This window comes from Rana temporaria, chromosome 3, assembly GCF_905171775.1.
Source record: "Rana temporaria chromosome 3, aRanTem1.1, whole genome shotgun sequence".
In the NCBI taxonomy this organism is placed as follows: domain Eukaryota; kingdom Metazoa; phylum Chordata; class Amphibia; order Anura; family Ranidae; genus Rana; species Rana temporaria.
The window spans coordinates 243,931,761-243,957,379 of NC_053491.1; the positions used below are offsets into that span (position 1 = coordinate 243,931,761).

At 43.9% G+C, this 25,619-nt stretch overlaps 1 protein-coding gene across 2 annotated transcripts in view; it reads left to right on the top strand.

Annotated features, from left to right (window-relative positions):
* The window catches only part of SH3PXD2B (SH3 and PX domains 2B), a 228,920-nt gene that overhangs the window by 158,347 nt on the left and 44,954 nt on the right, over window positions 1-25,619 (top strand). For both annotated transcript variants that reach the window (XM_040344537.1, XM_040344538.1), the window contains exon 5: window positions 8,954-9,045. In XM_040344537.1, coding sequence (XP_040200471.1) covers window positions 8,954-9,045 — 92 coding nt within the window. The remainder of the gene's footprint in view (window positions 1-8,953; window positions 9,046-25,619) is intronic.

The following is a 25,619-nucleotide window of genomic DNA, read 5'->3' on the forward strand; positions in this document are numbered from 1 at the left end:
ACTAAATGCCCCGTTCACCCCCCAGGAGATCCTACAAACCATTTCAAAGTTGCCCTCTAACAAATCCCCGGGCCCTGACGGACTCACTAGTGAATACTATAAAATCTTTGGCCACACGTTAGCACCCTTCCTCTCAAATGTTTGCAATGACGCTGCCTCATCCTCCTCTCTCCCTCCAGAAATGTTGTCCGCCTTGATTATTACACTGCCAAAACCAGGCAAGGAACCCACCCACGCGCAAAATTTTCGCCCTATATCCTTACTCAACATAGACACCAAGATTTATGCCAAACTCATAGCCAATCAACTAATTGACCTGATGCCCCTACTCATTCACAAGGACCAATCTGGGTTCACAAAAGGGAGACAAACATTTGATGCTACCCGTAGAATTCTTAACATCATACACGATGCAGGATCCACGCGAACGCCTTCTCTGCTCCTATCCTTGGACGCAGAGAAGGCGTTCGATAGAGTCCATTGGGACTATATGAGAGCCGCCCTTATTAAATTTGGCTTCCAGGGCCCTATACTGTCGGCCATAATGGCGCTGTATTCTTCCCCCTCGGCTCAAGTATACACCTCTGAAATGTTATCACGCCCGTTCCCCATAACCAACGGCACCCGTCAAGGTTGCCCATTGTCCCCGCTCATATTCAACCTAGTTATGGAACCTCTTGCGGAACATGTCAGGGCTCACGCCGCTATAACGGGCTTCCGCTTAGGCACTAAAGACCACAAAATTTATTTATTCGCAGATGATGTGATATTAATGTTAACGGACCCAATATCCTCCCTGGCTTCGGTACAACTGCTGCTACAGAGATTCAGTACTGTTTCTTATTATAAGGTGAATGAACAAAAATCTCATATTCTAGACTTCGAGATTTTCCTAGCTTGTGACGGAAAATATTAATTATATGAAGACAGGAGGCGAGTATCTTATGCATTATCTTTCTTTAATAATGCCCATAGCAGAAATACAGTAAACATTTATTGTAACTTAAAAAATTCAAAGAACTACCCTTCCCAGCAGTCCCTGGGCCAGTGTAGCCCCTCCCAGACCGTAGCCTATATAAGGGACTGTCTGAGGTAACCTATTCCTCTTTCTTCATGCAAATTAGTGTAAACAGGAACCGAAAGTCCAATTAGACATCTCCGCGGCTGCCGGGAACCTTCCGACCGGAACACAACATCCGAATCTGGAGGAAACGAAGGACAAGGCCAACACGGACCAACTTCATCCGGACCAGCTTCATCCCAACGGGGACTATAGGAAACCCAAACCATTCGGAGCCGACCGGTCAGTTGTCCTCCGGAACATGGACCAACGGATTCAGTCAACGGCATCCCGACTCCGGATCTGGAACACAGTAGGAACCTCCATCTGCGGTGAACTAAACCCATGGATCGAAACGGACAGCAATCCCAACGGGAATAGTGAAAACGAACTCCCGGGGCGTACCAGCCTCCGACTTGCAGGGTGCGTGGTTCATCAGTCTAGAACGAGAGAGAGACAACCTCGTGACAGGGTTGGGTTGGGAGGGAAGATACTCGCCTCCTGTCTTCATATAATTAATATTTTCCGTCACAAGCTAGGAAAATCTCGAATTATACATCAGACAGGAGGCTCATATCTTATGCAAGTTCAAAGCTATAACAATGCATATGACCAATAACAATCAAAATAATCCACAACACTGACATAGATATGTGTACCTCCTGTTCAAAGCGGGATTGGCGGAAAAGCGGTCACTGACAACAGTCCCCCACTATAGTAAGTCACAGAGGAAACCGGGAAGAGAGGATTAACGTAGGAAACGAGGAGTTGAAAGACTTGCGAAGATCGCAGCGAGGCTGTCAAGGACATATAAGTCTGTAGACAGCGGACCACATACAGTTGTGGATGTGCGGGGAAGAACGGGTAGAAAACCGATCGAAGTACCGTCTGGTCCAACGCACGACGGAAAAAGACTTGAGTCTCTGAGGCGAGGAATGACGCCTGGATATGTCCAAAGCCTTGACGTCTGACCCACGATGATGGAAATCAGACACAAGAAGACAGTAAGCTCGAAAGACAGTAACCTCAAAACAGGGTGTCAACGTCCCCCAGCCCGAGAACATGATCATGACCTTGGAAAAATCCCAAGTGTGCTGGTACATTGGGCGATTTAAACTTAACGCCTTCAAAATTGACACACCAACGGATCCAAAGAGTCCGCCCGATAATTGGCTATTACAGACCCTGGCGCTTGAACGGGGTCGACCCGTCGTTGATCACACCAAGTAACCCAGAGTCCCCAGGTAGATCGAGATGCCGATCTAGTCCCGGGGCCCAGTCCAAGGCAGGGAATTCCTAGCTGTTCCCGAAAGGTCGTAGTCTGCGACCGGAACCCCGATACTAACCATGTGAGGAGAGGTAGGATGTGCTTCGTGAGTAGAGGGTGCAGATCCCCGTTCGGACCAGCGAGGAGGTGGGGGGAATGAGGAAACAACCTGGGGAGTTCCACCGTCATCCTCAGAAGGAGGGGAAACCATGGCTGTGTCGGCCACCACGGAGTGAACCGCACGACTGATGCCCTCCGGCTCGCTAAGTGAAGGAGGACCCTGAGGGTCACCGGGAACAGGGGAACGCATAATGTGTCCCTTGTGACCACGTTTGGTGGAGGGCGTCCACATGGTGCGCCTCCGGATCCGGCCTCCGGTTGTAAGAGCGCGGAAACTGGTGGTTGATACGGGGAACGAACAGGTCCATAGAGAAGGATCCGCGAAGTGAGCGAGGATCAGGGACCCTGACCGGAGCGGTCGCCAATCGTTGGAATCGGTCAGGTAACGAGAATCCAATCTGCCACCCTATAGGGATAGTCTGTGGCATATCCCGCAATCGGGACGATGTTGCATTCCAGGCAGAAGTGCCCGAAGTCTTACTAGATCCGCTAGGATTCTGGATCAGGGGCCCACCAAGCGATTGACGTACCGGACTGCGGGTACGTTGTCCGAACGCAATAGCACACAGCAGATGGACGTGCGTGGCAACAGACTTCCGATGGCAAAAAAGGCCGTCAGGGGTGCACGTGTTGATGTGCAGCCGAGGGTTCTCTGCGGACCACGTCCTACCGGAGGACGAGGGACTGCACCGAGCACCCCAGCCGAGGCGGCTGGTATCCGACCCTATGACGAAATCCGGTGAGGAGTTGAAAATGTCTCGCCGTTCCGTTTGACGGCATGACGTAACCACTACCGTAGGTCCCCCATGGCTTCACTTAGTTTGTATAGCGAAGCCCCTAGCGAAGATGTAGAGTCTCGAGTCTCTGGAGGGTTCGACAGTGAAGAGGGGCTGGAGAGTGGCCTGGATTGACACCGGGAACAGGCCGACTAAGCGAGTCAGTCCGCGTAAGGACACCCGCTGCTGCCCAGCATGATACTGATGTCTTTGCGGATGGCGGCTAATTGGGTATGGGTAGCCGAAGGGTCGCTCGGTTGGTGTCCACCAAGAACCCCAAAAACTCTATCTCCTGAAATGAGGAGATAATAGGTGTTCGTGATCTATGAGGAGTCCCAGATCGCGAAGCGATCCGACCATCCAGGAGGCGTGTTCGCTCGCTAGGCGAGGGGAACCAGCCATTAGAAGTAGGTCGTTCAAGTAGATGTTCAACCTCACCCTTGTTCCACAGGGCAGTAAGTTGATGAGATTTCTCAAGCTCCCACCGGACGAAAAACCGCCTTTCTTCTTCCTGATCGGGAAGATGTTGTTGAGGAAGTTCAAAGAGAGCGGGTCCATCTCTACTATCGGCTGTTTGGTCCAAGGTCTAGCAACCTGTTGTCCATTAGGACGGTGTTTAGGTTTGAAAAACCGAATGGGATGGTGAACCAGGTATACGCCTGGTAATATAACTCCATTTGTCCTACCGTCTTAAAGATATCATCAATTAGCGTGATCCCATTGTGCTAGGTCAACCGGCTTACAGAGGCGGTAGCCTGCACACTAAGGCGTAGGGTTAGGTGATAGGTCCAGAGATCTAAGACCCAGTACTGTGAGGTCCCAAAGGCCCTCTCTATTCCCTTCCTGGAATACTGAATGATTATGGGATCCACCTCTGGAGTGAGCACCACCGTATTTGGTAATGGAAGGGTGAGTATTCCACCCTCAACTTGTCCGGTTAGCGTACCGATCGATCTCCGGGTCCAGCATTCGATCTATTGGATCACCTCAGGTAGAGGTGCCCAGTCACCGGAGTGTGGGTGGCCAATCACCTCCTGATCGAAAATGGTACTCCACAAGAGTCCAATAAGGTTTTACCCTGGGACCTAGGGTTGGCGTCGTCATGGAGCGCCATGTGCCCACTGCTCACATAATCATCATCATTATCATCATCATTTTCATCCTCAGACTCAAAGGTGTTAGCCGCCTCGTACTCCGCGGACGACTCTGGAAGAGTCCACGAGGAGTCTGGCTCAGTCCGTCTAGCGGATCGCTGCCTCTGCATGTGCATCTCCCCGAGGCTCGGGGGTCGATTGGAGTCTGGGAAGGCAGTGGGTCGGCAGGCCCGGGAGGGTACTGCCTAGGGGGAAGGTTATTTACTTCCCCTGCCGGGGAGTCCGTGGGTCGGCAGTCCTGGGAAGGTACTGCCTGGGGCATGTTATGTACTTCCCCTGCCGGGGAGTCAGAGGGTCGGCAGTCCTGGGAGGGTACTGCCTGGGGTATGTTATTTACTTCCCCAGTCAGGGAGTCAATGGGTCGGCAGTCCTGGGAGGGTACTGCCTGGGGCATGTTAATTACTTCCCCTGCCGGGGAGACGGAGGCCACATTAATGTGATGGCGCATACGGGACGCCATGCCCTACTCAGGGGCGTTATATCCTTGCCGGGAGATCCGGACATAGGGGTGCATGTGGGTTGGAACAACCGATGCCCTGGTAGTCTGGACGGACCTACCGACCAGTTCAGGAACCAGTGCAGCACTGAGGTAGGTAGGGCCTTCCAGGGCTGCGTCCACCACTTCAGTGGCACCAGTAGGGAGTAAAGGACCTGTCGCCAGCCACAGGAGAAGAGTCAGCTGTCTGCGGACAGCACGGCCGTGCAGCACAGGAAGATACGGAAGTTATGTACTATAACTTGTATAGTAATTTCTATAATTCATTCAATTATTGTTATAATTTGTTTATTTATTCATATATATATATATATGTATTTAATTATTCAATTATATATAAAGTATAGTTTAATAGTTTATATTTTAAATCTGTTTATTATATATATATTTATATATTTATTTATTTATTCAATCATATAGATTGTATAAATTATTTATTTATAGACATTTATGTTCATTGATTTATTTATATTTATTTAATAAGTCAATAATTTATTCATTCGTATAATTATTTAAATTTATTATTTATTTACATGTATTAATATATTCATTATATGTAGAATAGACTACAGGGGAATAAATTCCCAGAACAAGAACTGATGTTAATGTAACTGAAGGTGAAGGAGTGACAGAAGCAGGGGAGGGGAGGAATTCCCCACCAGCTAGGTGTGAGTGACAGAAGTTAGATGAGGGGAGATATTCCCCACCACAAGGGGAGCTAGACGTGAGGCTCGGGGCCTAACGTGATTTGCATAGATCAGTGAGATCTACACAGAGTTCCAACCATACAGCCGCCCGCACCCTGGCGTGGCGGCGATGGGAAGAGACGGTCTAGCACACGGAGGATGGGGTCCCCAGGACAGGTCCGCAGCAATGGCGCCGTCGATTCGTGACAATAGCGCGATTGGTGCAGGGAGATCCTCACTGCCACGCCCCCCTCAGAGATGAGACGCTCTGAGGAGAAGGAGAAGAAGGGAGGTAGGAAAAAAGGCGCCGAGATGTTAAAATGGCGCCGTCCTACCTCCAGTCAGAAAACGAGCAGTGTGCAGAGCGCACCGGGGGGAAACAAAAGAAGCAAAGCAGCGGTATATTGTAAAATAAACAAATAAAGAAGCCCAATGACTGTAAGATGTACACATCAGAGGAAACCGCGTTCTCTACAAAACGGGTGGCACAGATAGCAAAGTGGAAAAAGCATACAGCAAAAACTTTTATCATTTTTAGAAATATCAGTTGTGCTTCATAAGACAGAAGGTTGAGAGAACAACACACAGATGAAGGTCTGAGGGGATCAGAGGGTATATACAGATACAGGTGGAAGTTGAAGGGAATAGCGGAGGAGGGAAAAACCTCCGTAGCTGTAATAAAAGCCGGGGTGGGAGGGAGGGGGATCCCCAGCACCCTGTGGAAAGACGATGTGACATTAGGATCTACACAAATTAAAAAGGCTGCTGATAACCAAATAACAAGCAAGCCTACATAAAAATTATAAACATAGAGTAATGTACTTATCTGAGTTCTGGCTATGAGCAGAAAGAAAGAGGAATAGGTTACCTCAGACAGTCCCTTATATAGGCTACGGTCTGGGAGGGGCTACACTGGCCCAGGGACTGCTGGGAAGGGTAGTTCTTTGAATTTTTTAAGTTACAATAAATGTTTACTGTATTTCTGCTATGGGCATTATTAAAGAAAGATAATGCATAAGATATGAGCCTCCTGTCTGATGTATAATTGGGTTTAGATGCAATTACAAGTAACATACTCAGAAACACCTATCCTTACACATGGACCGAAAATGGAATAACATACCTGGGAATAACACTCTTTAAATCACTCAAAGATATCTCTAAACATAACTACACTAACATTAAGCATATCCTGATCAAGGAAACTACTGTCCTCTCCAAGCATGAATTCTCATGGGCAGGCCGCCTAGCGGCCTTCAAAATGATGTTACTCCCCAGGCTGCTGTACATTTTCCGCACGCTACCCATACCTCTCTCACGCTCATATCTCCAATCTATACAATCCATCTTAACACAATTTGTATGGCAGGGGAAAAGATCTCGATGTAGTCACTCCAAGCTCATTAAACACAGGTCAGTGGGCTGGATGGGGCACGTAGACATTAGGGACTATTATTTAGCTTCTATCCTCTCCCAGATGAGAGACTGGTTCTCCATATCACCTTCTACACTATGGGGAGACATAGAAAACACCGTGACACCGGGACCTAACTTATCTAGATGGTTGTTTAGTATGACCGCAAAGAACACACCATTGACTACCTACTCACCTACCATCCAAGCCTCTGTTAAAGCTTGGAGGATCCTCCACAACACCCACTGGACGAAACATCTGACCAAACCCGTACCCGTCCCCCTAGAGACACTGGAATTACTATCACCCGACCTGACCATCCCGACCTGGCTTTCAGACCGTGTATTCTCCACCTCTGACCTTCGCTCCCTTGCGTCCACTACCTCTTTTCTGCAACTACAACAACAGTTCAACGCTCCGGCCACAGACTATTATACATACTATAGGCTGCAAAAGTGCCTAACGGCAAACCCTTCCTTAGAATGCTCCTTGCCCATTCATGTCTGGAACTACTTCTTGAACACTGTTGGCAAACCTAGAGGCACATCCATAATGTACTCCACTTTGGAAGACAAGACCCTCTTCCACAAATCCAAACCCCTGACTGACTGGGAATCTGATGTTCAGACTCACTTTACTGACGAACAGTGGCAGGCGGCTATCAAATCGATCTACAAGTACACATCCTGTACCTCCCTGTGGGAGCTCACCCAAAAAATACTCATGAGATGGTACATGACACCTCACAAAATAGCCAAATTCTATACACACACATCTAACATGTGCTGGAGAGAATGCACCCTGCCTGGCACTCTCTTTCATATCTTTTGGACTTGCCCACGTATAAGACAACTTTGGGCTGCAGTAGAGAAGACTATGCGGGAAATCTTTCATTCCCCCATACTCTTGTCCTCCCACCTGGCCATCCTTAACCTAACTATCGACGACCTGCCACCAAACCATAGACTGGTGACCACGCACATTCTCCTAGCGACAAAGCTACTGATTGCCAGGAAATGGAAAACAAAAGACACCCCCACACTCACGGAAGTGATTAACTTAGTACAAACACACCATACGTATGAAACTATCTTGGCTCGGGGGAAACCCACTTACTCAAAACTGCTCGCCCTTTGGAACCCTTGGACCCTTTGGTACACGACCACATACACCAAATGATACAACTGTGCTCTATACTAAAATCCTTACTGGTGCTCTCCCTACCCCTCCCTCCCCCCCACCCCCCCCTTCTTAGCATGCTCTCTCCCACTCCCTGTCCCCTGCTTCCCCTCCCCTTGTGTTATGCTACAGACACAACACACACTAGGTTCACCCCTAGACCTTCTGCTTGGTTTGGTTTTTGTTACTACCTATACTCCTATAGTTATACCGTATGAAACCGGACGCACCTTTTAGTGTACACTCAATACTTGGATAATGTCATTGTAGGTACGTTACCACTTTAATGACATGTTTCACACTTGTTATTGTACCTGTAACACTGTACTTTGAAATTTCAATAAAAACTATTTGAAGTAAAAACATTGGAACTATGGTGTGGAAAAAGAGCCGTGGAGCCCTAATCTGAACATCATTGCGTCTGTCTGGGATTACATGAAGAGACAAAAGGGTGTGTGGCAGCCTACATCCACATATGATATGTGGTTAATTCTCCAAGATGTTTGGAACGACCTACCTGACGTTCCTTCAAAAATTGTGTGTAATGCCTCGTACACGCGGCTGGACTTTCCGAGGGAAAAAAAGTCAGACGGGCACATCTGTATGGTTTTCTTATCTCTCTCCAAAGCACTGCGTCCCGTGGCTTTCTCCTGCTCAGTAGCTCTGTTATCAGCCTGATAACTTCTGACAGATATACATTTGCAGTTCTGTGCTTATATTTTTAATGTTTGACTGTTTCTTTACAGATCTCCCAGCTAGCTGTACTACTCAGAAACTAACACTGTTATATCTTGTATTCAGGCTCTCATCCGGCTGCCTGCGTATATCTCCCAGTGTGATGAAGTCCTGCAGTTTTTTGAGGCTAGGTTGGAAGACTTCAACACACCCAAAGAGTAAGTAGCATCCAGTAAAACATGTGACTATGTACAGGTTGTGATTATAGTTATAAGAAAAAACCTATCATCTGAATGCTAAAGAACCACAAAATGCAACATATTTTTTTAAATGTATTTTTTTAATGGTATCTTAGCACCCAGGCAGATCTGTTTTAGTCAATGTTTAACAGTCTAGCCCTATATACACTTCTTTAGGGAACAGTTTACAATGCACTTGTAGCGTGAGACAGCACTGGACCATATTTTATCATGAAAAATCTTCATGGTGGCTGATCCAGGGCTGGGGGGATTTATGCTGGGAGGGGGAGATGGGGAAGGATTTGTGCTGGGAAAGGGGAGGTTAAGGAAAGGGTTTGTGCCGAGAAGGGGGATTTTCACTGGAAGGGGTTATATGAGGGTGAGGATTTGTGCTGAAAGGGAGTATTTTTGCTGCTAGGGGGAAGATGGAGGGGACGGGGGTCTGGAAGGGGTGTGATTTACAGATGATAGGGTGGGTCTTAAATAGGAAGGGGTGTGGCTTTGACAGGAAGGGTGGGTCGTATTTAAATTACGGGGTGCATGAATTTAGTCAGGCCTAGGGCAGCACAAAACCTAAATACACCACTGGGCTGATCCCTTCATTGATTGAGGTGTGCTTGAGCTATGGCCAATACTAAATTTAAGGTACATTCACTATATAGGGATTACATACTGTAATGCACACGTGCCTAATGTGTCTGAAATGGTCTAATGGAAATATAAGTCGGCCTGCTCTAAGTAGCAAACTTTTTTGGTACAATTGAATAAGCAATGTGCAACTTGCTCGGGCTAGCTTTGTATTGACTGGTGAAGAGAGCAGTATTTAAGGGGTATATTGTTTCACCTTAGTAATCTTTATAGAGATTGTTGTTTTTATAATTTTCTACACATACAATTTTAACCCTTTCCTCACAAATCTGAAAGAAAGACATGCTCATTGTGATTAAACCACTTCAGCCCCGGAAGATTTTGCTGCTCAATGACCTGGCCATTTTTTGCAATACGGCACTGCATCGCTTTATGTGACAATTGCGCGGTCGTGCGACGATGTACCCGAACAAAATTTACGTCCTTTTTTTTCCCACAAATAGAGCTTTCTTTTGGTGGTATTTGATTACCTCTGTGGTTTTTATTTTTCTGTGCTATAAAAAAAAGAAGAGCCACAATTTTGAAAAAATACAATATCTTTTACTTACAATACAATAAATATCCCCATGTTTAAAAAAACAAAAACAATTTTTTTGCTCAGTTTAGGCTGATATGTATTTTTCTACATATTTTTGGTAAAACAAATCACAAAAGCTCAAAAGTTACAGCATCTACAAAATATGGGATAGATTTCTGAAATTCTTCTTCTTATTATTATTATTATTATTTTTTACTAGTAATGGCGGAGATCAGCGATTTTTATCGGGACTGCGATATTGCGGTGGACAAATCTGATACCTTTGACACTGTTTTGAGACCAGTGACATTTATACAGCGATCAGTGATAAAAAAAGGAACTGATTACTGTATAAATGACACTGGCAGGGAAGGGGTTAACACTAGGGGGCGCTCAAGGTGTTAAATGTGTTCCCTAATGTGTGTTCTAACTGAGCCTAACTGAGGGGGAATGGGACGTACCAGGGGAAGAGAGAGATGAACACACGATCAGTCTCCTCGCCCCTGAGAGAATTGGGATTTGTGTGGTTACACACACACATCCCCGTTCTCGTTCTGAAATGAGCTATCGCGGGTGCCCCGGGCACTCGCATCGGCTCCGGGGACACAATTCGGGCACGTGTGCGCTGCCGGAGGCGTCTTAAAGAGCCAACGTACAGCTACGACAGCTCATGCAGGGGAGCCATCCTGCCGCAGTATAACTGCAGTGGCTGGTCCGGAAGCGGTTAAAAAACTTTTTCTTTCATGTTATTTCAATAGAACTGTGGCCGGGCTATGGATTTTAAAATATTTCCATCACATCTTCAAGCAGTAAATAAGCTTTAAAACAAGCTTTCACTGGCCTTCTGTAGCTATAGTTACAGATGAACAGTAGCTGGTGGGAATCCGTACATTCGTGCCCTTCTAAACGCTCATGCACACACTGGAGGAGATTTACTAAAACTAGTGCACATTTAATCTGGTGCAGCTGTGCAGAGTAACCAATCAGCTTTCATATTCAGCTTGTTCAATTAAACTTTGATCGCCGCCATTACTATTAAAAGTGCCAGAAGCTTAAACTTCACCTTGGCAGGAGGGGGGTATATGTGCCCAGTAAGCAAGTGGTTAATTGTGACAGCGGCAGTGAGGGAGAAAAATCCCCACCAGCTGTCACAATCACTTTATTTTTATGATGATTATTGTTGGATGACTAGGATAGTAAAGTAGTATCATGCTCTTTAAATATCTGATACTAATCGGAAAATCATTGAAGGTAAAATCAAGAAGATCTGCTCTTCCACACAGAGGGAAGTTAGAGAGGTTTGACTTCAAGAATCTGATTAGAGAGGCAGAAAGATGGTCTAACCACACTGGAACTTCCTTTTAGCATCTATTTATAACTGAGTTTTGAACGCTTTCTTTTACTGAGAAGTCTGAGTGTCATTGTGTACAGGTTTGCAGCTTTTCCCAACTTCATGTACTCTAAGAAAGGAAAATTAATCTAGATGGAAAGAGACGTTGCTAATTTCTCAAATGTGATTTGTAAGGAATGGGCATGAGAATATAAAAATAAATGAACTACTTAAGGTAACCATGATAATGGAAACATCGACAATAAGATATTTAAAATAAATTATTCTACATAAAGTATTGCTCCTGAGCCACCCTGCCTGTGTCTATTGACACAGACAGCTTGTCTTGGCATCCTCACAACCTCCTCACTGAATTTGATTGACAGCAGGAGGAGCCAACAGCTCCCACTGCTATCAATCTGCCCAGTGAGGAGGGAGAGAGCCTCTACTCATGCACAGCACTGGATTGAAATGGGGCTCAGGCAAGTATGGGGGGTGAGAGGGGAATCCTGTGAAGTTTTTTACCTTAATGTAGAGAATGCATGATGGTAAAATACCTTTAAAACCACTTTTAATGTTGGATAGCTTTTATGGGGAGCTTAGTTATGCAACCTCAGCTTTAGCTTAAAAAAATTAGGCATGTACACCTCCTTTTCCATACCTCGACAGTTGTCAGCAAGGTCTGATATCACATGGGACCGACCACTAGTGAGGAGCAGAGGAGAGCACAGCAGAGCTTATCCTTCTAGGATGGAGTCAAAATTTGATTAAGCTCCCTACATTTAAGAGTCCTCAGAACACTTTAGAAGCTAATGTACTTTGTACTTCTTATTGTGGGCGTTAATGTTCATAGCCCTGACAACCAGTGACCAATCAGGGTCTATACACTCCAGCACATATAACAGGATCACATGGAGTACAGTCATTATTTCAAACTGAAGCAGTATGGATATCCTGGAAGTTTTTGTTTTATTTTTGCTACATTATTTCTGGTGTCTTCTAATGCATTAATGCTCAAATATTCTACTGTGTTGAAAATATTTGGGCTTTTTATTACTTTTTTTCCTTCAGAGCTAGTAGCAGAAGAAAGAATCGTTCATATCTTACATGCGAGTCTAAAGTCAGCCATACGTGGATCGAAATTTGGCTGGTTCAGCAGGAACCGGACAAATTTTAATCCATGTATGGGCACCCTGGTTGCTCTCGCTGCTTTGCATTTTTTTGTTCAATACCGTGGACCTGCTCTAGTCACAGCTGAATACCTGATTGGATGCAAGTTCTGTTTGGCCAAGAATTTTTGGACTGCCTTCTTAAGCGTTTGGTCAGTGTAAGGCCAGCTTAATGTATAAAATAAGTAAAGAAAGGTTGGTAGTATTCGGTTATTAATAATTTTTTAGTTAGTGTTATAAAACAAGTGTTTAGCATTGCTAGTTCAACAAAAAGAATGTATATGTACTAATTGTCTAATACAGGGCTCAAAATTTCAAGCCCTGAGCTACTAGCCAGGCCTCAAGAGTTACTCGCCACCAGTTGCCCCACCTAATTCATACACTGCTCCACGCCTTATTGCGCCCCTAAACACGCCCTCGTAGATTATCTCATGGAATGACTCTGTTAAATGTTTTATGCAGAATCAAGTTACACAATTTAATATTACCAAAAACAACTTTAACAAAATGGGACAGGGCACTGGGGACAGACCAGAGGGACAGGGCACTAGAACTGGATCTCTTCCCCATTCTCTTGCTGTCTCCTCTGCAACTCCCATCCATCCATCCTCTCTCTCCCTCTCCTATTCATCTCATCATCAGGAGCCTGTGTGTGCGGCTCCACGCTTGCATGTCCCCACTTCCCCCTTTTATTCAGGCTGGCAGTGAGGAGAGGAGCTGCAGCACAGTGGGAGGGAGTACAATCCAGCGCCGAGATCCACACAACTGCACAGTCATTGATACCATAGCACAGCGCACATTGAGACCAGTCTGCTCACAGTGCTCAGGCTGAACTCCTGGACACTTACATAGAGCACAAGGAGAAGAAAACTGCACAAACTGGAAGGCTGCCACTCTCATGTCAGGGCAACTTTCAGTGAGCGCTGCACTGCCTACCTGGGACACCCAGAGTGGTAATTTTCGCAATCCTCCACCTGACTCATTACTTCCTGCTCCCTGCTCTCTGCTCTCCAGCTACATTGGTCAGGTTGGAAAAGCCAGGCTCAGAGAGGTCATACTGTTAGGTCCCATGGCTTAATGAGAATTGTAAGGAGAGTACCTGTGTACTGCTCTGCCTGTGCGCGGCTAACCAGACTACTTTTCCAGAGCATGCACCTTTCCTCTTCGACCGCCAATCGCATCGGGGCTCTAAGTGTAGGCACAGATTGAAGGGACATTGGTCATGCAGCCCTGTCATCACTCGCCCCCAGCTTAAATCCACTCGCCAAATGCTAGCAGGCGAGTGGAAATTTTGAGGGCTGGTCTAATATGTACTAAAATTCATCAAATTTAGCAAAAAAGGTTTTTGTTTTCGCTTTTGGTTTTTGGGTGTTATGAGGTAGAAAAAAGGTGCAATTTTTAGTGAGATGGTAGTGTTTTTTTCCCCTTTCTGCTGCATGTTGGTTTTTGGATTAAAGGAGTTGTAAAGGCAGAAGGATTTTTATCTTAATGCACTCTATGCATTCAGATAAAAAACCTTCTGTGTATAGCAGCCTCCCAGCACCCCTAATTACTTACCTGAGCCCCATCTCTCTCCAGCGATGTCCACGAGTGTCTGTCTGGGACTCTCCTCCTGATTGGCAGAGGCAGCCGTGCCATTGGCTCCCACGGCAGTCAATCAAAGTCGGTTAGCCAAACCAAGGAGAGGGGACGGGGTCAGGTTGGGGCTCTTTGTCTGAATGGACACATGGAGCTGTGGCTCGGGTGCCCCCATAGCAAGCTGCTTGCTGTGAAGGCAGTTGTCAGGAGGGAGGGGCCAGGAACAATGAAGAGGGACCCGAGAAGAGGAGGATCCAGGCTGCTCTGTGCAAAACCAACTGCACAGTGCAGGCAAGTATAACATGTTTGTTATTTAAAAAAAAAATGATATAAAAAAGAGACTTTACAATCAAGTTTTATATCGTATAAATCGTCAAGAGCTTAAGCCCTGGTTCACACTGACTGTGGGTTTCATACCCGCATGTCAGTCTGACTTCAGAGACATCTGTGTGGATTGCTGCACAGATGTCTATACAAATCGCCCCCCAAAGTCGCCAAAAGTAGTACAGGAACTCTTGGGATTCGGTGCGGCACCGCACTGATTATGACTGTGCCATCGCCGGCAATAGCCACCAATTTTGCATTCGATTTGACATGTCAAATCAGACCAACGTGAACCTAGGCTGACATAAGTCTTTTAAAAGCAGATACTATTTTGACTGTTCTTCCTTATAAAGAGGAATACCTTTTTATGACAATTACTACGGAAGAGATTTACTAAAACTGGGGCATGCTAAATCTGGTGCAGCTCTGCATAGAAACCAATCAGCTTTCAGGTTTTATTGTTAAAGTTTAAAGGGGTTGTAAAGGAAAAAAATGTTTTCCCTAAATAGCTTCCTTTACCTTAGTGCAGTCCACCTTCACTTACCTCATCCTTCCATTTTGCTTTTAAACAGTTCCTGTTCTTCTGTCTGTAACGCCACACAGTAATGCAAGGCTTTCTCCCTGGTGTGGAGAAAGCCTCTTGTGGGGGCAAACAGGATGCCTAATAACACACAGCTCCTTTTTTTATCTGCAAAGTAGAGAGTGTCCTGACTTGCCTGCTCGCCCCCTCCCCCCTCAAGAGGCTTTCTCCACACCAGGTGTGTAGTTACAGACAGAAGAACAGGAAGTGAGCATTTCTCAGAAGAAATAAGGACATTTAAAAGCAAAATGGAAGGATGAGGTAAGTGAAGGAGGACTGCACTAAGGTAAAGGAAGCTATTTAGGGAAAAAAAAAATCCTTTACAACCCCTTTAATTGAACAAGTTTAAGTTGGAAGCTGACTGGCACAGCTGCACCAGATTCTGATTGCTCCTGTTTTAGTAAATCTCCCTCATGTCTCTTGAATATGTGTCGAACATGAAGCTGGTTGCTATTCATTTTTTAGTATATTTATTAAATTCTATACCTAGAAGATCTGTCATATGGGGATAGAAAGCAGTGTAAGAATTCCTTTATTTCAACACTTAAAATTGGCATAGTAGGAAGCAGTCTTGATGTTCCTATTTTTTTTAAACATTCTAAGAAATACCAAATTACTTGTGACAATTGGAATTCAAGCATGCCTATTGCACAACCATGTTTTCATCTGCGTCTTGTGACATCTAACAAAAGAACAAAAACATCCATTGCAAATAACAAAGTAAGAGGGAAAAACAAAGCTAAAATTAATGTTTGTTGTCAACCTGTGGGTGACAGCTGACACTTAGTCTGATGAGAATAGGAAATATAGCATTGTGGAGGCACTGACATAGAAGTGCCATGCTATTTAACTGGGAAAATTCATTCAAATAAGAAACTCACACAGTTTATAGTACTACGGGGGTGTCTCACATATGTAAACAAAATTGTCTAATAGTTGGTGAAGGAATAGTTTTTGGTGTATCTTTTGTGAGCAGTTCCTAAAATAAAACCATCCTAATTTACAAAACACATTTTTGAAATCTAATTCTCTTCAAAGCTCTAAATTTCTTCAAGTACTGTACTTGTTTTCAGTTGTGATTTTGTATACTAAACTTGTACTGTTCATGTTTTTTTGGTTATTGTAAATCATGTACAGTTATTGTCTTTCCTGTAATGACTGTTCAGCCATTGAATTGTATGAAATAATGCATTCCTGCTTAAAGCCCTTTAATTTTCTTTAGCAAGGAACATGCACATTCTACATTAATAATGTATATTGTGCTGTATATTGCCTCCAGCATTGTTTGTTTCTACTTGCTGGAGGCTGCCATTTTTCTGAAACCCTGAGAAGCAGTACATTTTTAGGCTGTCAGCAGACCGGCCGCTACAAATTTGGCACGATGTCTAAAAATAGAAAGCAATTGAGCTGGTTAAAGTGGATGTCCGCCGAAAAAAAATATATATTAAAAGCCAGCAGCTACAAATGCTGCAGCTGCTGACTTTTAATATTAGCACACTTACCTGTCCTGGAGTTCAGCGCCGTCGGCAGCAGAGGACAAGCAATCGCTCGTCAGTCTGCTGCCCCCACCGACATCCTCGGTGAGGGAACCAGGAAGTGAAGCGCTCCGGCTTCACTGCCTGGTTCCCTTACGGCGCATGCGCGAGTCGTGTGCGCCATGCTCACTGGTCCCCGCTGTGTTCTGGGAGATGTGTGTTTCACAGAACACAAGGGGGGGGAAGGGATCTGACGTCCTGCCCGCAGTCTACCCACAGGCCGTGTGGCTGGAAGTGGGTGCAAATACCTGTTAAGCATGGGGGTAGATCAATCATGCTTTGGGGTTGTATTGCAGCCAGTGGCACAGGGAAGATTTCACGAGTAGAAGGAAAAATTGATTCAATAAAAGTTCAGCAAATTTTGGATGGTAACTTGATGCCATCTGTGAAAAAGCTGAAGTTAAAGAGAGGATGGCTTCTACAAATGGATAATGATCCTAAACACACCTCAAAATCCACGGGTAATTACATCAAGAGGCGTAAACTGAAGGTTTTGCCATGGCCTTCACAATCTCCTGACCTCAACATAATTGAAAATCTATGGATAGACCTTAAAAGAGCAGTGCGTGACAGACAGCCCAGAAATCTTAAAGAACTGGAAGACTTTTATAAGGAAGAATGGGCAAAGATACCTCAAACAAGAATTGAAAGACTCTTGGCTGGCTACAAAAAGCGTTTACAAGCTGTGATACTTGCCAAAGGGGGCAGTACAAGATATTAACTCTGCAGTGTGCCCAAACTTTTGCAGACGCCATTTTTTTGTTTTCTGTCATTTTGAAAGTGTACACGATGGAAATAAAATCTAACTTTTTTTGACATATTATAAGAATGTCTAATCTGTAATTTGATGCCTTTTGGAGATTTGTCCATCTTTCCTTGGCTTCGTTATGCACATTAATACAAATTTTTACCTGGGGTGCCCAAACTTTCGATCCCCACTGTGTGTGTGTGTATATATATATATATATATATATATATATATATATATATATATATATATAGGGCCATATTCTCAAATAATTTACGCCGGCGTATCAGCAGATACGCCGACGTAAGTCCGATCCTATGTTTAAGTGTATTCTCAAACTGAGATACACTTAAACATGCCTAAGATACGACGGCTTGCGCCGTTGTATCTTAGGCTGCAATATTTACGCTGACCGCTAGGTGGCAGTCAGCGTAGAATATGCAAATGACTAGTCACGCCGATTCTCTAACGTACGCTTGCCCGCCGTAGTGTTTTAACGTCGTTTCCGTAAGCGATACGCGGCGTAAAGATAAACATGCCCCCTAGGTGGCGTACTCAATGTTAAGTATGGCCGTCGATCCCGCGTCGAAATTTGAAAATTTAACGTCGTTTGCGTAAGTCGTCCGTGAATGGCGCTGGACGCCATTTACGTTACAGTCAAAACAAATGACGTCCGTGAGACGTCATTTAGCGCAATGCACGTCGGGTAATTTACCCGACGGAGCATGCGCATTACGATCGGCGCGGGAGCGCGCCTAATTTAAATGATCCACGCCCCCTACCAGGATCATTTGAATTAGGAGGGCTTGCGCGGGTGGACTTTACGCGACGCCGCCGCAAGTTTACAGGTAAGTGGTTTGGGAATCAGGAACTTGCCACTTAAACTTGCGGCGGCGTAACGTAAAGGACATACGTTCCGCCGCCTCAGATCTTTAAGAATATGCCCCATAGAGAGAGAGAGATCCCTTGGCCTCTGGCTACCAGGAACATTGTTGCAGATTGCAGGAGAGTCTGATATTCTCAGTTAGGCCTAGTCTGGGAGACTTGCAATTATATGAGGATCAAAAAAAAGTTTAGTTACTGTGTAGCTCTAATAAGCAGGAGTGGAGCCTGCATCTGTAACGAGCATTTATTGGATAGATAATTACAAACTATAGATAAAAGCACTAATTATTTACTGTAAGCTTGTTTTTTTTGTTTTGTTTTTTTTACACGCACTTTGTAGCTAAACAAACATTAAAGAAGGAAAAAACATTCCCCTCTGGGTGATCTATGTACATTCTAAGGCCCCTTTCACACTTGCGGACCGTATGTTCGCTTTTTCATCCATCCGTGTGCGGATGAAAAAGGGACATACATTTGGTCCCTATGAGATCGCGGGTGTCAGCGGATGAACATCCGCCGACACCCAATCTCGCCCTTTTCCGCATTCCTCCAGTTCTGCAGACGGAGGAAAATCCTATTTTTCCACCCGTCTGCGGAACGGATGAACACGGACAGACGGTCTGTGTTCATTCGATCCTCCCATAGGGGAGAGCGGAGAAAAGACAGGGTGGTCCCTGCACAGTGTGCGGGGACAACCCTGTCATGCGCCGGCTCAACAGAGCGATCCCCACTGAGCAAACGGAGCTTCATTACTGATCCGCCCCGTGTGAAAGGGCCCTAAGGATTTTAACAAAATTGTCTCAGATTCCTACCGTTTGTTTTTCTGAAGTTATTACTGTTCATCTGTATCCATGTGCAAAATGAATGGAAGGGACTTTCTATTTATTAATCATCTGTGTACAGAATTCCTTCATATTGCTTTGCATTTTACAGAAAGTTATAGCACTGCAAGTTGAAAAGGAATGGTAATTTTTAATAACATTCATTTCCAATATGACTTGTACATCCTATATTATTTTTGTATGTGTTTTATTTATTTTTTTCCCTTGAAAGTGGAGCTACTCTTTAAAATTACTACAGTCCCCCTTTACCTATACTGTATAATATATATTTTTCAAAACCAAATGATACAATATTTAAGGTGCTACTAAACAGCTGCATTAATTATATTTGTACTCTTTATTTTCACCTGGTTATAAGGCTAGTAACCCTCTGTGCTAGGATGTCTCAACTCCACACTGGAGGAGTAACTGTGAGGCCCCGTACACACGGCCGAGGAACTCTACGTGCCAAACACATCGAGTTCCTCGGCCAGTTCAGCCCTGAAGCCGCCGAGGAGCTCGGCGGGCCGAGAGCTCCCATAGAACAACGAGGAAATAGAGAACATGTTCTCTATTTCCTCGCAGAGGTCCTCGTCGGCTTCCTCGGCGAAATTGTACACATGGCCGGGTTTTTCGGCAGAATTCAGCCAGAAACTCGGTCGGAAGCTGAATTCTGCCGAGGAAACTGGTCGTGTGTACGGGGCCTGACACCTTTGCACAACAACATTTTCAGTCTGGGGAGAGGATAGCGTTGGATGCACTAGCGGATTTAGATGGACTTAAAATGAAACTTTAATTAGATTAAAATATGCAAACAGGCAGGATTGTTAATGAACTCTGACATTAAATTTAGAGGGAAGAGGGAAGCAGTTCTGATCTGGTCAACATAGGCTCTTTGTATTGTCCTGATAGGATATTCCATTCAATATTTGGCACTTGTCAGGACAAGTACACAAGTACAATGTTTCTCCTGACAGAATGCTGCTTGGAAAACAATTTTAGTGGGACAGGACAATGTCTGGGTATGTCACCCTTAACATTGTCTTTAAGAAGATCTATCATTATAATGTTTGCTATAGTTATGTCCCCTATGGAACAAGGTACATGTAGTACTTTGACCAATGTTAGCCATAATCCTGAGGTCCGACCTGTCCCCAACCCTTCCTACTGTCGATCCAACCAAAGCTATGAAGGAAATGGCCAATTCTTGATTAAAGCTTGTCTCTGCTGTGAACACTTTACACAGACCAGCAGCAGCAAGAGTAATGCAGACAGAGAGGGGATGTGTCTGACTCTGCATTCCTCTTGTTGCTGCTTGTATGTGGAAAGTGCCCACAGCCAAGACAAGCTGCACTTATGAACCAGCTGTCTCCTTCAAAGCTGCTGTCGGATTGGCAGGAAGGGAGGGAGGCAGGTCGGACCACATAGCTATGGTTAGAAAACACTTATGCCCTGTACACACGATCAGAATTTCTGTTGGGATAAACTCCGACGGATTTTTCTGACGGAGTTCCGTTCAAGCTGTCTTGCATACACACTGCCACACCAAATTCTGACCTTCAAAAACGCGGTGATGTACAACACTACGACGAGCTGAGAAAAATGAAGTTCAATGCTTCCAAGGATGCGTCGACTTGATTTTGAGCAGGCATGGTTTTTTCCCTGTCGGAGTTCCATACAGACGAACTGAATTTCTGATTAAAAATTATATTTCATCAGAAAAAAAGAGAACATGTTCTCTTTTTAAGTCCGTCGGAATTTCCGATGGAAAAACTCAGGTGTGGCACACACACGGTCAGAATATCCGATGAAAAAATTCCGTCTGACTTTTTCCATCGGAAATTCCGATCGTGTGTACAAGGCATAAGAAACACGGAACACATACTTTGTCGCATAGTGGCCAAAAGTGTAACAAACCATATAATAACATGTTCGGCCCAATAATTGCCATATATTGAGTAATGTCATCTTTATTAAATTGCAATATACACTCGGTGACCACTATACTAGGTGCACCTGCTCAATAATACAAGTAGTCATGCAGTAAATTGTGGTTAAAACTAAATACATAAAGGATGCATTGCACATGTGGTAAAATGTTCAACCAACCAGTAGAAGTTAAAAGATTTGTGATCAAAGCAACTTTGGCTGTGGAATGTGTGTTGGTGCCACATACGGCATCTAGAAAATGGCGTAACTCTTGGAATTTCATGCACTAAACCTGTGTCATTTATAGACAAGTTGAAAAACAAAAACTTATATGAACTTGATTTTTATTGATGTTTGTTTTTTTTATTGAATGTGCACATCACTAGTATGTTTTTACATTGATTATTCATAGAGAAGTTCACACGGATCATGCGTGAACATGAATTTATATACATTTGATGTTGTTCTATTTATTTATGTTAATTTTTTGATCAATTGTACATATTGATTGCACTGCTTTGCATCAATTGTACTTTACATTTGTATTGATTGCAATTTTTACACATAGTTTGTATTTTTGGTCAGTTAGCACCTTATTTGTTTGTTTGGTGACACATGAAATTTGACACATTTATAAGTTATTTTATTCTCTTAGCGCAGCACATTTCATATACAATCTTGAGGCAATCTACTCCACATTTTCACAGCTCTTACTATGAAAAAGCCTTTCAGTATATGGAGGCTAAATCTTTTTTTCTCCATACTTTAAGAGTGCCTTCTGTAATGACCTGAAAGTAGGAATGCATCGGTATATGTGCCGATACCAGACATTTGAGCGAGTATCGGTACTCGCCCAAATGTTTCCGATACAGAAACCGATCCTGTGTGTTTATAGAAGTGCCATCTAGTGGGCAGTTTAGAACTCACAAAATTCAGCAGAGGGGGCGCTGTTCCAGTAGGTAGGTAGAGACAGATTAGAACTTTAAAGCAGAAATCATTTATTGGAAAACTGGAGCTCCTGGGGGTGGACAGTGACAGTAGACAGTGAAGCCTAATGGATGTCAGATCGATGGACGTCCTCATTGGTTGCCTGCACAGTACTGTCTCCATTGTGGAGCAATTCTGCCCGCTCCTGGCATTTCCCCTGGCTGGCAAATATGGAGTCCTGACTGCAGCTGTCATTTCTGGGTGCACCGGCCGTTGACGGCTCTGTCCATTGATCCGGCATTCATTGGGCCCACTGCCTGCCCCCAGGAGCTCCAGGGTTAAAGGCAGCCATTCATTCCACCAGGCTCAGCAGAGTAAACTTGGTGCCTAAAGCTAAACTGCATATTCCAGTTGAGATCTTGCTAAGGATTTATGCAGGGGCAAAATTATGTATTTTTGCAGTCCATACCTCTCCTAATACAAGAAAGGATTTGCTAGCTTAAGAAACTGCAGCTTGGCATTGCATACTATTATTATGTCTTTGAGCTACCAGAACTCCAGGATCATTTTCCACTATTGACACTCCAGTTGTTCTCCTCCTAGAATTTATGATGCATGCATGTTTTTAGCCCCAAGTGCATAACTTCATATCAACATTAAACCTCATTTGCCACATATATGCCCAAGTAAATAATGCATTGAGGTTGGCTTGTAAATTGGAGACATCCCGTTAGTACATTATTCCACTGCATAGCTTGGTGTCATCTGCAAACAATGAAATTGTACTTTTAATCCCAGGCCCTATATCAGTGATGGTGAACCTTGGCACCCCAGATGTTTTGGAACTACATTTCCAATGATGCTCAACTACACTGGCCATTCATTTTAAGATGTTCTGAAAATATAAATTAACTGAAATAGCATTGTGTGCTGAAATGGATCAGAATACCTCCTATGTGCTGCATGTGAATTATTGTCAGCTAAAAAATGGTTGATGTTATTTTTTTCATTGGTGGCCTTGGTTGAATTGCAAAATAGCAATTTATTACTGGGTCCCAATCACAGGATAGCAGCTATCTTAAATCCTTAAAATGCCTAGGATCCTAAATTTAGCATGAAATTCTACTCTTGCGTTCAAATGCCCATTAGACATTGGCAACTTTCCTATGTATAAGCTGGAAACATGCATTTGTGATATAACATTAGAATAGAAGCCCAGGATAAGCTGATCTCCTCCTCTCTGTGATCTGTTTAACTTGCAACACATGTGTCTTATTATCATGAGTGCACTTAGGAATTCATTATCTAATAGCCGCGTTTGACAGGTTATATTTTTAAATGTCCTCTTTGCTCATGGCTTAGGAAACGACCTTTCACTCAATGTCACATCTCACTGATACCATTACATTCTCAGAGAAGGGTTTATTGAATTGCACAGATATTGCAGTTTCAGGGACAAGATCTGTAGGATAAGCCATATTCCTTTAATATAAATAGTGTTTATAAACAAATACTAATTATCAGCTTAGATAGAGATTGGACACGTTTTGGCGTGATGAGTGTCCTGCATCCATCTCTATACGTCTTTTAAATATGTGTAAGGTGAGAATGGTAGCCGTATCCCCTACTTAGCTCAAATATGAACACAAAATAAGCAGACTTTCTAGGATTGCAATTTAGACAGTAATATTGCTGAACAAAAATCTGCTCAAGGCTGTCTCCTAGAATAGGTGAAATATCCAAACACCAAGGCATTTCACATAATCTCTATTTAAGGGAAGAAAAGCCAGTGTTTAATACTGTCCTGTGACAGAGATCATAGCCAAATACTTTGGTTTTTGGTGACATAACCAGCCCCAGAAGGACCATGGTGCACTTTCTCCAAGGATTTTGAAGACAATTAATTGACATCAGTGGATGCTGAATAAGCTAGACAGGGTGCTTTGGAACATTTGTCCAGCAGTGACCACAATATGGTATGGTTAGAGTTGGCATTGAATTAAGAGATCTTTGATGCCAGGGCATTGTTTACTCCACTGGCCACAGTCTAGCCTCACCAAAAGTGAAATGTAACTCAAATGGCTTTCTATAGAACGTCTCTGTTGTGAGCTTTGAGTATATTTGAAAGTTAATTGCTTTAGGCCCTGTTTACGCCCGTGCATTTTGCTTGCTTACTGCACTTTTATCAAAACGCATGTTATGTAGATTTTATTTGTAATACCCCTAAAGCACAAATGCTAAAGCACGCTGCACAGATGTGAACCCAGACTTACAGTATATGCCCCTACAAAGGTTAGCAATGATTTGGTTTAAAGATCTTGTTTGTACTGTTTGTTATATAAATGCTTTAATATCCATAGTGCACATTAAATCAAATTTTCAAGTACATTTCCTATGTGAACAACATTTGTAGAAAAAAAATTGACACAGTAGTACCAAACTTATAAAAATAATAAGAAAAAATGTGAAAATAATGTCTAAAATATTTTATACTAATCATACAGTACAGGACAATGGGCTTGTACTCTTAGACCATGGGTTGTGTCATGTGCATCTACTTTCAGGTGATTGGACATTGGCAAACAAACTTGCTAGGGGCATAGAACGTCATGTAACCCCACCCACCTCATGATACTGCAGTTTTTTTGTTCCCTAGGCTATGTTCCTCTACAGAACTATAATTTTTTTGTTTGTCTCAAAAGTCTGTCAAGATCTAACTTCTTACTGTTCCGTGCTATTTAGCTGTTTTTTGAATCAGCTGTCCGTGGTGTGTAAGTTGGGGACCGTCCTGGACCCCCCCCCCCCGTGTGGGGCTGGCCTTCAATGTTTGCTTCCAGCACTGGATTGAGTGTTAGGTACTCACTTGTGTTGCTAGCTGCTGGGAGCTATACAGGTCCAGGGCCATTTCAATGATTCCCAGACCTAAAGACCCCTTTGAGGCTCATTGTGACAGGCGAAGCCTGCACCTCTAACAGGTCTAGCATCATGGATAAGTAAAGACAGAGTTTCCCCTGTATATTTACAGTGCTTCCTGGCTTTTATTAACACCCTCCACAGAGCTGTCCCTGATATCTGGGCTCAATCTGTAATAATAATAAGATTGGTTTAATGGATACACTGTCCTCTGCTTATGGGCCTCGGATATCACGGCCAGTCAACCCTTTGAGGTCCAATCATATTGTGCATATACAGGGAGTGCAGAATTATTAGGCAAATGAGTATTTTGACCACATCATCCTCTTTATGCATGTTGTCTTACTCCAAGCTGTATAGGCTCGAAAGCCTACTACCAATTAAGCATATTAGGTAATGTACATCTCTGTAATGAGAAGGGGTGTGGTCTAATGACATCAACACCCTATATCAGGTGTGCATAATTATTAGGCAACTTCCTTTCCTTTGGCAAAATGGGTCAAAAGAAGGACTTGACAAGCTCAGAAAAGTCAAAAATAGTGAGATATCTTGCAGAGGGATGCAGCACTCTTAAAATTGCAAAGCTTCTGAAGCGTGATCATCGAACAATCAAGCGTTTCATTCAAAATAGTCAACAGGGTCGCAAGAA